We start from the raw sequence: 12,506 nt of genomic DNA on the forward strand, positions 1-12,506 counted from the left end.
GTTCTCCGACAGGGGGAACCGGGGGACGCTGCTCCGGAAGCAAACGCTCCTCTGTGTGTGTGTGTGTGTGTGTGTGTGTGTGTGTGTGTGTGTGTGTGTGTGTGTGTGTGTGTGTGTGTGTGTGTGTGTTTAAACTCCCTTTACTTCCTACTGCTAATGTACTTCGTCCTCTGGTGGTGCTAAAAAAAACAATACTTTAATATAAGTAATCAAAGAGAATGAAGGACATTTTGCAATGTATAGTGAATATTTTTCTATGCTTTGGGAAGTTTTTTTAGAAAACGTGATTATTCCCAATGCAGACCAGATCGATAGGAACGGGGTACAGAGGAGTTATAAAGCCTATAAATAGCAGATGTTACAAATCCATAAACAATACCTTACCTCGGAGCAGTGTGTATAATGTATGTTCAAAATCAATAGAGCGTTTTCCTGGTAGATCAACGTGACCCACTATGCAGCTGTATTTAAAATATATTCTTCCAGATACAGTTGTATGTATGCGAGTATAATAATTGTAATCAAGCAAAATGTGACAATAACATTGATATTATATGAACAAATAACTATAAATATGATATCAATATGTGATATACAGATATGTAGGCTAATATATAAATAAACACAAGATAACAGAATACAGTCAACTTACAGTAGCAGTAGAACACCGCAGCAGCATTGTCATGATAAGACACAATGTAGAAACATAATGTTGCTGCTGTAGTTAAGAAAAGTCAGTAACAATCAGTGTAGTCGGACGGTAGATTGAAATGTCTTCCAAAACATCAAAAGATTCACACTCTCAATGTGATAACTGACAAACCCAAAGTATCAGTGTACGATACAGACACTATAATAACTTTGTAACAACAGCTTTGTACCCAATAATGATAATATTAATGTAAAGAGTAAGCTGACTCGTTGCCTTTGTGCATTACTAATACATTTATGGATGATGAAGCAACATTCATATCCGATTTCCCCTATGAAATGAGCACATCTGTTGTTTGGGGGAAATTCAATTTAACAGGATTCTCTGTGTATGCTCAGCAATCATTAAATAAAGGGTGAAATTAATTCCTGTGTTGTTCAGTTACTCCCTTTCATAAAGGAACTTAAAGGTAACACTTTAAACCTGGTAGTATTCAAGTCTCAAAGGGCTGGACTGGGTGCTCATCTCATAATTTCGACCATGGAGATATTTTTATCATCAAATCTAACTTTTTATTTTTTTTGGTCATTTTTATTTTTGCTGGCGGATTCACGGGCCACATAAAATGATGTCGCATGCCGGATTCGGCGGGCCTTGAGTTTGACACCTGTGCATTGAAGGAAATATAAAATGGAAAGTGGTACAGACATTTGTCGTCCTTATGATGAATCCTAGTGACCTCTAAAACTAACCACCACATTTCCGTTAGCCGTCCTTGTTAATATATGCATGCTAGTGTAGTTTTACATTACAATCTCGTGGGGCCAATAAGATTAATGAAAACTGGCGTTAGAGGTAACCCTGTTTAATTTCTGATGCAGTTGCCCACTCATACAGTAAAGGGCAGTAGTTTAACAAAATGGGGACACCTGGTGGTTAGACTTAAGTACTGTATTGTCTGTTGTGGTCAGGCTGTGTGTCAGAGGATTACATTCCCACTGTTTGCCACATAAATGTGTTCCACTTTGTGTCGAATTTGAGTCCCTATTGTAGAGCACTAACCAAAAGAACTATTGGCTAAGCATGATTGTAGGCCTACAACTTCAACTTCATACACTAATAAGAGACGCTGTTCCGTCCTCTCTCCTTCATAATCCAAGTTGTAACTACTCCAATCCGCCAGGTGGCGCTGTGCTAATATCCTCACCGGCTGTTGACCAATCATCGGTGCCCAGCAGTTTGAACAAGAAGCGGGTGCAGCGGATTCTGATTCCTTCGGGATAATAATGAAAAAGATACAAAAAAGGGAACAAATAACGGAATTAATCGTGGAATGGGTTAAACAGCTACTTAAATAGTGTTTCAGTGAGTTTCGTCGATCAGTGTTGTTGTTTGGGCGTTCATATAGTTAGCAAAAGGTCGAGCTACCTGGCTAAACTCTCGGATGATGGATATTAGCTAAATGCGCTTGAACACTCCTTCGCCCGTCGATATAATATAAGTTTGGATTATTATCACCGTTACGTCTGCAATTTCAACTATGAAGCCTTTAAAGACGTTATTTTTGAAGACGTACGGTAAGGAGAGGCGAAAGCTGTCCGCCTGGATCTCCCCAGAGAACCGTAACCAGGCCTTCGACAGCACGCGCTCAACAGACGGCGACAGCTCCGTGTTTGAACCCGCAAAACCTACGAGGAAGAGGTACGTTCACGAGCCACGGTAGTCAAGAAGGGCTTCACACGTTTAGGGTTTAGACTAAATACTTGAGTTTTAATGGCTTTCTTCAAGTCAGACTCGACCTAACCTGACCCACATCAGAATACACGGTATTTGACCGTATTTTGTTACAGAGATATGAACATTCGTCTAAAAACAAGGACAACAAATGTCAACATAAACTTTTGACTACTAAAAACATTAGAGTACTATGTACAGACATACAAATATTTGTTAAAATAGTGTATTTATATTCTATGAAATTTGTAAACTGCAATAGAGTTGTGCAAGAGTGCAATTTGAAATAGATATTGTAGCCGGCTGCTAACATGAGACTGGTGGATAATGACGGTGTGTACAGCAATGTTGATGTTGATAGTGATGATATGGATATGTTTAATAACTGAGTTTTAAACGATGAAATATGATTCTCTTGGCACTAGTATGGACTGATGTTAACAATGGTGGAATATCCTCAGTTTTGTTTTTGCTCGTCATAGATATGTCGATGCATATATCACTTGATATAGCACATACTGTGTGTCAGCATCATCTGATAATAACTACAGTGCAGAAATGTCATTTATTAACAGTCCAGCTCAGTCCTTTACCAACCAGATTTAAGGGATCCTTCTCGAAAATGCGTGTTCATGCCATGCGATGATTTAAAAAAAAAAAAAAAAAAAAAAGAAGAAGAAAAATGTGGCAATATATTATTATCTAATCTATTTTTGAATCATAGTTTTAAAAATCTTTCCCTAACCTATGTTCTCTCATGTTGGATATCACATCATCTCTGCCTTTAACGAACGTGTTGATTTTCTCGTCACAGAGAGAGGAGGACCAGCGTTGCCAGTCGTCCTGCCAAGAAGAAGGCCATGCTGTGTCTGGCTGAGAGGAGCTGTGACGAGGAGAATGCACCCTCTCCATCCTGTCTTCAGCCCGCTCAGCGGAGCAAGACCACCAGGTCTGTGAACAGACGTGCAGCTGGCAATTTTGACGGATGTCATTATTTCATTAATAGGCATTTTGTTATAAGAAAAAGTTGATAATTAACCAATTCTAGATTCTTATCATGACAATTACTAATTGATTATTTAATGATTATTAAAAAAAATAATAATAATTTCCTGACCCACTTGCTCATGCTCCATGCCCTCTCTTGCTCATCAGTTGTTTTTTTTATCTTTTTTTTATTTTTATTGTCAGAGTGAAGAAGACAAGCGTCGCCAGTGGTCGGGCAGTGCGTCCTTCCAAGGGAAAAGCACTGTTATGTCTGATGGACACCACCGGTGATGAGGGGAACATCAGCAGTGCCTCGCCTCCCCTCGCCCAGCAGAGCAGGACAGCCAGGTGTGTGCTCAGAGCAGAACACATTATGTAAACACAAAGGGCTGTCAGCATGTACAGCGATATGTGGTTCTACATTTGACATTACTGGTAATAACAGAGGACTTTCAAGCAGATCCAACTGTTTTCTTCAGTTCCTACAATACCCACCATTCATTGTGAATGCAACAGTTTTGGATCTCGGATCTAGGGCTGCCATTTAAAATCAATATCAAATGTCAATGCGCCAGCTTTATGTCCTCAGTAATTGCTGTAACCATTAGCTTTCTTCCTCCTCTTTTCCTGTTTCCTTTAGTGGCCATCTTCCTTCGGCGGGCCGCTTTGTAACCCGTCGCAGACGTGCTGCTACCACCAAACCCAAACTCCCCAAATCATCTAACGACACACTCAACTCTTCAGACGACTTTACATCCAGGGCTTTCGGTTCCAGGAGAAATGTTCAGCCCACCAGGAGAAGGGCCCCCCCAGAGTTTTTGGTGTCGAGTGCGGAGAACTCGGTGAACACTGCGGGGGCCGCCAGCTTTGGCACCAACCCTTTCCGAGAGATTTCCCTCAACGAGTTGACGGATCACAGCCTCGGACCCTGCCCCAAGAAACCCATCTTTTGCTCCACTCCCTCGGCGGGCTCCTTCAGCAAACGGCCACGCTTTAAACCCACGTCCTACAACGACCAGTCCTCCAGCCCGCCGTTCATGTCTGTGAGTTGCGTAGGTGTCTTGAGCACATTCCAAGAAGACGTGGATTTGCCAGGGCAGCCCGGCTCCCCTTCACTTTCTTCACCACCCATCCGGCTTCGTTCTGAGGAGAAGCTGCGGTCGTGCCTTGGTGAGCGAGAGCCAGGCCTGCATCGCCACAAAGACCTCTCTGGTGATTTGTTTATGGAGCCCACAAGCTCCAACAAGAGACGTCGCTGCAGCGAGGAAGACGCAAGAACCAAGCATGTCAGCGAGTCGCCAAGTGTGATTCTGCTCTCGACAGACGGTGAAAGCAGCAGTCGTTTTGTGTCGGCAGCAGCAGGGTTAGAGTGGCTTACAGAGGCTCTGAAGGAGAGATGTCTGACCGAACGCTGCACCGTGCAGCTGGAACGGTTGGACAAGCTCGCTGTGTCGCAGCTATGTGGCAAAACGGCCTACTCTTCCTGTTTGGGACTCTCAAGCTCGGCCGAAATCCCGCGGTCTTCAGAACCATCATTTCGTCTCCATTTATCTGTGAGCAACAGTAAAATCCGTGATTGTATAGGCTCCGTAAATAGTTTAGAGTCTTCTGAACACGCGGCCTCGGTGACTGACGGTCAACGCACCAACACCTCGCTATCAGCCGAACACTTGCGCACACAGGAATCCATGGAGCAGTCGGCATCAGTACTTTATGTTAAATCTACCCACCACAACAACTGCAGCGTTGAGTTTATCATGGACACACATTTACCAGCCGACAAGTCGATTAGCAACAGCTCTGTGCAAACACCTTCTGCTGTAGCAGTTAAGGGCGAACGTCTTTCTAAGAACTGCACAGTTCAGCTCCAAAAAATGGCTTTGTCCCACGCAAACATGTCTGAAAATGACCATACACATAACTCAGAGGACCCAGAAGACATCATACTTTCAGGAGAAATCACAGAGAGAATGACATCAACAAACACCAGCGGCCTGGTGGCGCAGATATGGTCTAACCATCCAGAAACGGGGGGAAAGGCAGCAGCGCTCGCGACGACGCTGAAGGAGAAATGTCTAACTGCAAAAGTCCTTGTTGAGGTGAAGAGAGTATCTCCGTCACAGCTAAAGGAAATTCTGCATTTCAAAGACGCCGCACTCAAATCCCCCACAGATGCACCCGGCTCGGCCGTCAGCAACCAGCCTGAGAGCGATGCCAGTCGCTGCAGCAAAGAAACGTCCGTCTACGTCGCAAAGAGACTCTCAACTAGCTCCAGAGAGGAGATCGCCGAAGAAGAAGAAGCAAAGAGCTCCTGCAACGTTCCGCGCAAAGGAAAAAAAAAGACTTATCCGGCTGCTAAAGAAAAGAAGACGAGGAGGAGCATGTCGGCGGATCGGCCTGGGACGACCAGGAAGGCGTGTGTGAGCGGTCTGAGCGTGAGCCGCTGGAAGAACAACGGCAGCACGCACGCATTCAGGAGCAGGGCGGCGGACTGCAGCATCACCGAGCTCATCTCCACACAACACAAACCGGTGAGAACAGCATGCACACAAACACGTTTACTCACTGATGGGTTCCATACATTAATTGACAGTTATGGTTATTGACAAAAGAAAGATAATTGAACAGAAAGGGTGTTTCAGTTCATCTGCAGTATTTAACAATGTGGTTGTGGCAAAGTCCATCAGCAGGGTCCCTACTTATTGTTTTTTCAGGTGGTGGTATTTTTTTATATGCATATTCCTGGTAAAGAGGACATTTATGTATATTTATGTTTCGAGAAGGCTGTCTATTTCTATATAGTTGTTCTGAATGATCGTCATCAGGGTCATTGGAAAACCTGGACCAGCTCAATGAAAACTATTTGACAGTAAAGTCTATGTATTGCCCTCATTAACATTGAGTTAACTGGCACAGTGTAAACAAAGTACATTTTGTTGTTTTTATTTCTTAGCCTGGTCAAATAAAACCCCAAATTATCTGCAAAATGTTAAAGGGACAAACTATTTTTTGGTTTAAGGTGTGTATTGTTTTTTGCTTGTATTCAACTGTAATTGAATGTTAATTGCTTGGGGGGGGTGTAAAGAGACGGTGGAGCTGTTTTGCCGTTGACAAACTGTGATATCCGTCCTGTGTGTAGGAGTGGACGGGGGGCGCCATGAGTTTCTCCACCCCACTGAAAGCCAGTCGCCTCAACCTGTCGTCTCTGCTGGCTGACCTGACGCCCAACACACACACCTGGAGTCGACTCAAGGCTGCCCTCTCTGTTCATCGCAAGGGTAACACACACACACGTGCACATCTACGTTGTTATTATTAACAGTTTACAACATTCTCAGTCTCGGTTCAATACGATAATGCCACGATTCACAATCCTCGCTGGTGAATGAGTTGTGAATGAGTAGTGTCACGGGTGTCAGACAGCATGTTGTCTGTTACGTTGGGTGGGTTGCCAGGTTGAGCGCCGTGGCTTCACAGAGAGAACATTATATTTTCCACAATTTAAGCTTCTGCATTTTCCAAATGCAATAGTATTATTCAAACGTATTGTTTGATTCGTAATGCGTACCGAACCGTGAGCCTCGTACCCAACGGTTCAATGCGAATACGTGTATTGTTACACCCCTAGTTGTTATTGAATTTGATTTCAAGCTGCCGTTCCAATGACTGTGTCCTTTTTGACATTATTATCCCTCCTTCTTTCTCCTTAGTGCTGCTCACTCCAAGCAGTTTACGGCCGGCGGTGCCAGGAACACCTCGACGAGCGGTGTTGGCCGACGTCAGTCAGGACCTCTTTGCCACACCCTTTCGAACACTGTTCCCCAAACACCTGCGGCCAGAGCTGCTGAGCACCAATTCCCCGGTACAGTGTATACACACACACACACACACACACACACACACACACACTTACGTACACACGTCACAATTTTCGAGTACATGCTCTGCGTTTGAATAGGTTGTTACATGTCTTTTTGCCACAGGTTGCACGTGAGGACGCCGATCTGTCGGACGCAGAGAAGGTGTGTGCCGAGTGCGGCCAGCCGCGCCCTCTGCCGTGGGAGGAGTGCGTACTCCCTCAACGTATGAAAGAGTGTGTGAAGATAGGTGAGGGGACGTTCGGTGAGGTCTTTTCCACCACCAATGCTTCAGGAGACACTGTAGCACTCAAAGTATGTATGTTTCCTTGAATGTTTGTGTGCATTACTTTGTGTGTTAGGCTAGATTACAATTTCAGAAATGTTTGTGGCATAATATTACAAACTCAAGGTTCACTTACTTTTGAGAGCTTTTGACTGCATTCCTTGGCTGCCTTCAGTGAATGAGCTCAGGTGTCATACGTGTGGTCACATGATGGCAAACGGTTGATGACATCTGAGTGTACGTCATTTGTTGAAGAAGTCTGTGGGAAACGCTCTGAAGCTCCAGCAAGCGTGCCTTGAGTTTAACATTTTATCACATGTTTGGGATTTGCTACAGAAGTTTAATGAAAATATATGAGCATCTGTGTATTGTGCTTTAAAACAGTGGCTCTTGTCTTGGCAGATCATTCCACTAGAGGGCAGCGAGAAGGTGAACGGAGAGGACCAGAAGACCTTTGGAGAGATTCTCCATGAGATAATTATCTCAAAGTGAGTAGTACATGGAGTAGTTTTTCTGGGATCCATAATATAAGGGGGAGCGGAGTCATACGGTCTGAATGTTTCAGTTAAGTGAAACCCAATGATGGGAAATGGCATGAGAGCAGTTCAGCTAAATGTGTGTGTGTGTGTGTGTGTGTGTGTGTGTGTGTGTGTGTGTGTGTGTGTGTGTGTGTGTGTGTGTGTGTGTGTGTGTGTGTGTGTGCGTGCGTGTGCCAGGGAGCTGAGCAGCCTCAAAGAGAAGCAACAGAACAAGACTCACGGATTTATCGGCCTCAATGAGTAAGGACTCTCTCTGATTTCCTGTCTTTCGTCCATCAGTGCCTCAGTGGGTTTGTTAATGTGACTCGACTTTTTCCCTCGCAGCCTCCACTGCGTTCAGGGCCGCTACCCTCCAGAGTTCCTGAATGCTTGGGACACCTTCGACCAGCAGAAAGGCTCCGAGAATGACCGACCAGGTCAGTAAGAGGAAGGCCTGGTCTCGTTTGTCAACATGTCTTTTAGGTTGCAGAGGCTGATGGAACTCAAAGAGGCTTTTCTTTGTTTCACCTCGACTATTACCAGGCGGCAACCTTCGGGTCTGAAAAGAGAAGCCCTTTCAGAAGTGCCTTAAACTAGCTTTCTCTCTTCTGGCTACTCTGTTTGTAAAAAGAAGTCAGATTGCATAGAAGTCTATGAGAAAATGACTCTACTTCTCTCTTGATTTATTCCCTCAGTAAACATTGTAAACATGAGTTTATGATCTCAATCTCAAGTTTCAAGTCTTCTTCAATACAGCATGATGTTCATTTAGTAAATGATGGTCCATTGAGAGTCAAATAGACCATAAAGCAGGGTATGCTTTAGGGCGGGGCTACTGTGATTGACAGGTTGCTAACACCAGTCTGGGAGTTGTTATTTGGCCCTTCGCGAAAGCCCGTCCCCTCACCTCGGTTACTGTTGCTAGGCACTGTCAATATGACATGTGAGCGATATCAGTGAGAGAGATTCCAAAAATCATAGCAGATTTCTGGATTAATTGTTGTGAACTCTCAGAGAGAAGTAGACGGTAAAGACTACAATATGCATCTGAAAGGAAACATTACACACATCCGTATCAGACAAAACAAATCCTCTCTCCCCTAAACTGAGGATATCTGCTGACTTGCAGGTTCCTTACACACCGCTTAAAGCTCGACAGGCCATCCTAGTTACGGTTACTATCAAAGGATGGGACTGGTTGTTGTGGGGAGGAGCTTAGTGAAGGGTCAGTTGTAACCGTTTTGGTCACCTACAAATGTCTTCTTCAGGGTTCGGTTGTACTTGGTTCCACTCTCTCGTGTCACTTCTGATTGCTAAAAAAACCAAAATGACGTCAGGCAAATTTAAAAATAGCCGTCCACAAACCAACGTGCAGCGGTACAGTGACTGCGCCCACTCCTGATATACAGTCTATGTTTTCACTACATGGTCTGCCTTTAACGGGGGGACAAAAGTCTCTCTAGGATCAGGTCCGTCTTTTTCATCAGGTCTCTCTCTCTCTCTCTCTCTCTCTCTCTCTCTCTCTCTCTCTCTCTCTCTCTCTCTCTCTCTCTCTCTCTCTCTCTCTCTCTGCTTAGACTTCTTCCAAACGGATCAGTTATTCATAATCCTGGAGTTCGAGTTCGGAGGCGCCGACCTGGAGAACAGCAATGGCGCGGTAGGCACTCTGCATCGGCAGAAACTCTTTCACTGCTGTAGCCAGAGATTCAAGCACTCTTTCCTCAAATAGAACACTCTCATCACACTAGATGTAGCTCATTACATTAGTCCGCCAGCTATAAAAATGTGCTCAAACATTAATAAAGAGACTGCATTACAACTTAAAGTTAAATATGCATGCCGAAAGAACTGCTGAAAGATTGAAGACACTGTGCATTTCCAAGGAAGAAAGCTGTATTTTATCTCACCGTTAGCCTCTAAACAGTTAGTTTTCGTTGTGGCCTGAGAGTACATGTGGGGTCTCTAATTCAAGTCTTTATTGTGTCGTTAAGCTGGCGTCTTTGGTGGTGGCCAAGAGCATCCTTCATCAGGTCACTGCTGCCTTAGCTGTTGCTGAGCAGGAGCTACAATTTGAACACAGGTAGAGTGTACACACACACACATACACACACATAAATAAATGATAGCACACGTGATTGTCTGCATGCGTCAGGCCTTGGGCACACCGAACAGGATGAGACAGTGTATATAAAGTCTATACAACGTCCATCACAAGTCCAAAGTGATGCATTCAAATGTCTTTTGTCCGACCAAAAGTCCAAAATGCATACAGTCAGTTTACTGTAATAAAAGATGTAGAAAACCAGCAAATGTGCACATTAGAGAAGATATAACTGGAACAATAAAACAGTTTGTTCAAATGTTTGCTGAATATGTTTTTATGTCGTCCGACTAACTGTTCGTGCCACACAGGCAAAGCTCATAATGTCCCCCTCTTGATTTCTGTTTTGAATGGATCCACGGAGTAATCGATTGGGTCACCACAACTTTGTATTATGACTGAACGATGATTTGATTGATTCAGAGTAGAATGTAGCTCACGTCGTTTAGTGTGACATATTCTTTTTGACGGCTCGGTTGACTGCAGGGACCTCCACTGGGGCAATGTGCTGGTCAAAACCACCAAGCAGAAGATGGGGAGCTTCTTCCTGAATGGAACAGCCCACTCTCTGGAAACCAAAGGGGTGCTGGTCCGCATCATCGACTACTCTCTCTCCAGACTGGAGATCGGTGAGATATTTTTCACCTCCCTCTCGTCAACCTTTGTGCCCTGTTATAACCCTGAAAAATAATAATGAAAATAATAATAATAATAGATATGATTATAATAATGGTATTATAACATGTTTTGCTCTTTCCAGATGGTTTGACGGTGTCCTGTGATATCTCCAATGACGAGGAGCTCTTCATGGGCCGGGGAGATTACCAGTTTGACATCTACAGACTGATGAGACAGGAGAATGGGTCAGTGTCTGTTCCAGAGTCTGATCAGTCTGTAGTACTGAATGCACACAGAGGGATTCACTGATTTCTATATAAATGACTACGTGAAAATATTTCACATTGCACACAAAATATATATTTTTTTAAATATAAAAACAGAATCCAAATCTATAAGAGGTAAGATTCACAGATATATGTTCTGCCTCGTCCCGCCCTACTGTGCTGTGATTGGCAAATGATCTGGCTCTAGTAATCTGCTTCCCTTCACTGTGACAGAAGTGTCCTTGGTGTGCGTGTTGTTTGATTTCACTCATTCAAAGGCTGGCAAGCTAGCCTGCTGTGCCACTATGCTTTCATGCTCCACAGTTTTTTATATTGTGATCGGAACACTAAAAAGTGACTTTGCAAGTTTTAAATGAACATTTCATATATTTTTAAATACATATATTTGTATATTCGTTTGTATTATATTTATTTAAAACATTTGTGTGCGCATCAGAAATATATTTGTGAAATTTGTTTAGTTTTTGTGGTGGGGGTGTGTTTTCACATTTCCGTACAGGGTTAGGGTTAGGGTTAAGGAGTCGCATGGAGCAGTTTAACAATCCACACATATAAAAAGTCAGCTGATTAGTAAGGAAATTCCAAACACTCAGTAATCATGAGTTTATGGTCTCAATCTCTAGTTTCAAGTCTTCTTCAATACAGCATGATGTTCATTTAGTAAATGATGGTCCATTTAGGAGTTGAAATGGACCGTAAAGCAGGGTATGCTTTAGGACGGGACTACCTTGTAATTTACAGATCTCTACTAGAGACTTATAGGACGTCTGCATCACTCCCCTAAATGTTGAATTATTGCTGTAAACAGACCCCATCAGTCTCATTTCTTGTGTATAAAATATATATGTGTTAAAGTAACATCTCTACTTGTCTCAGGAATAACTGGAGTAACTACCACCCCCACACCAACGTGCTGTGGCTCCACTACCTCTGCTCCAAGCTGCTCTCCATGAAGTACCGGGGGAAGGGAGGGAGGGGCATCAAGGGCATGAGAAAGGAGCTCACTGGTTTCCATGACAACGTCCTCCAGTACGGCTCTGCCACCGAGGCGCTGCAGACCTGCCCCATGTTTCAGTAGTCTGATAGTGTCTGCTTCATCTTTAGTCTGCCTCCGTCATCTATGTCAAGACTGTTAGTGATCTCCTTTAATCGTCAGTGTTTACAAAGGTTGTTAAAATAACATTTTGAAAATGATGTATTCATGTTTTTTATTTTCAAGCTTCTTTAAGTTCTTTCATTAGCTGCACATTTTTTAAATAACTATTTATGTCCACTTATAATTTGTATGCATTCTAAATACATAAACACTGTATATATGCAGAAAAAAGTATACATACTCAATAAATTTATCAGATTTTTAACCCATTCTAAAAGTGTGATCTCGATTTTTGCAATTCTAGATTAGTACCGAAGTGATTTGTTGATTTATAATAAGTCTATAGACAGAAATTAGTTTCTAATGGTTA

General features: G+C 43.3%; 1 protein-coding gene across 1 annotated transcript; it reads left to right on the forward strand.

The window, feature by feature from the left end:
- The first annotated feature begins 1,917 nt into the window (after positions 1-1,917).
- Positions 1,918-12,393, forward strand: haspin (histone H3 associated protein kinase). Its single transcript, XM_068727080.1, has 15 exons — positions 1,918-2,353; positions 3,201-3,335; positions 3,578-3,721; positions 4,014-5,904; positions 6,513-6,651; positions 7,084-7,235; positions 7,357-7,545; positions 7,919-8,004; positions 8,233-8,295; positions 8,380-8,471; positions 9,612-9,691; positions 10,026-10,114; positions 10,622-10,764; positions 10,896-10,998; positions 11,917-12,393. The coding sequence occupies exons 1-15, from the start codon at positions 2,193-2,195 to the stop codon at positions 12,116-12,118; spliced, it is 3,669 nt and encodes a 1,222-aa protein (XP_068583181.1). The 5' UTR covers positions 1,918-2,192; the 3' UTR covers positions 12,119-12,393.
- Positions 12,394-12,506: the final 113 nt, after the last annotated feature.

This window comes from Cebidichthys violaceus, unplaced genomic scaffold (assembly GCF_023349555.1).
Source record: "Cebidichthys violaceus isolate CVI_PGR_0920_01 unplaced genomic scaffold, fCebVio1.0.p SCAF_4, whole genome shotgun sequence".
NCBI classification, from domain to species: Eukaryota; Metazoa; Chordata; class Actinopteri; order Perciformes; family Stichaeidae; genus Cebidichthys; species Cebidichthys violaceus.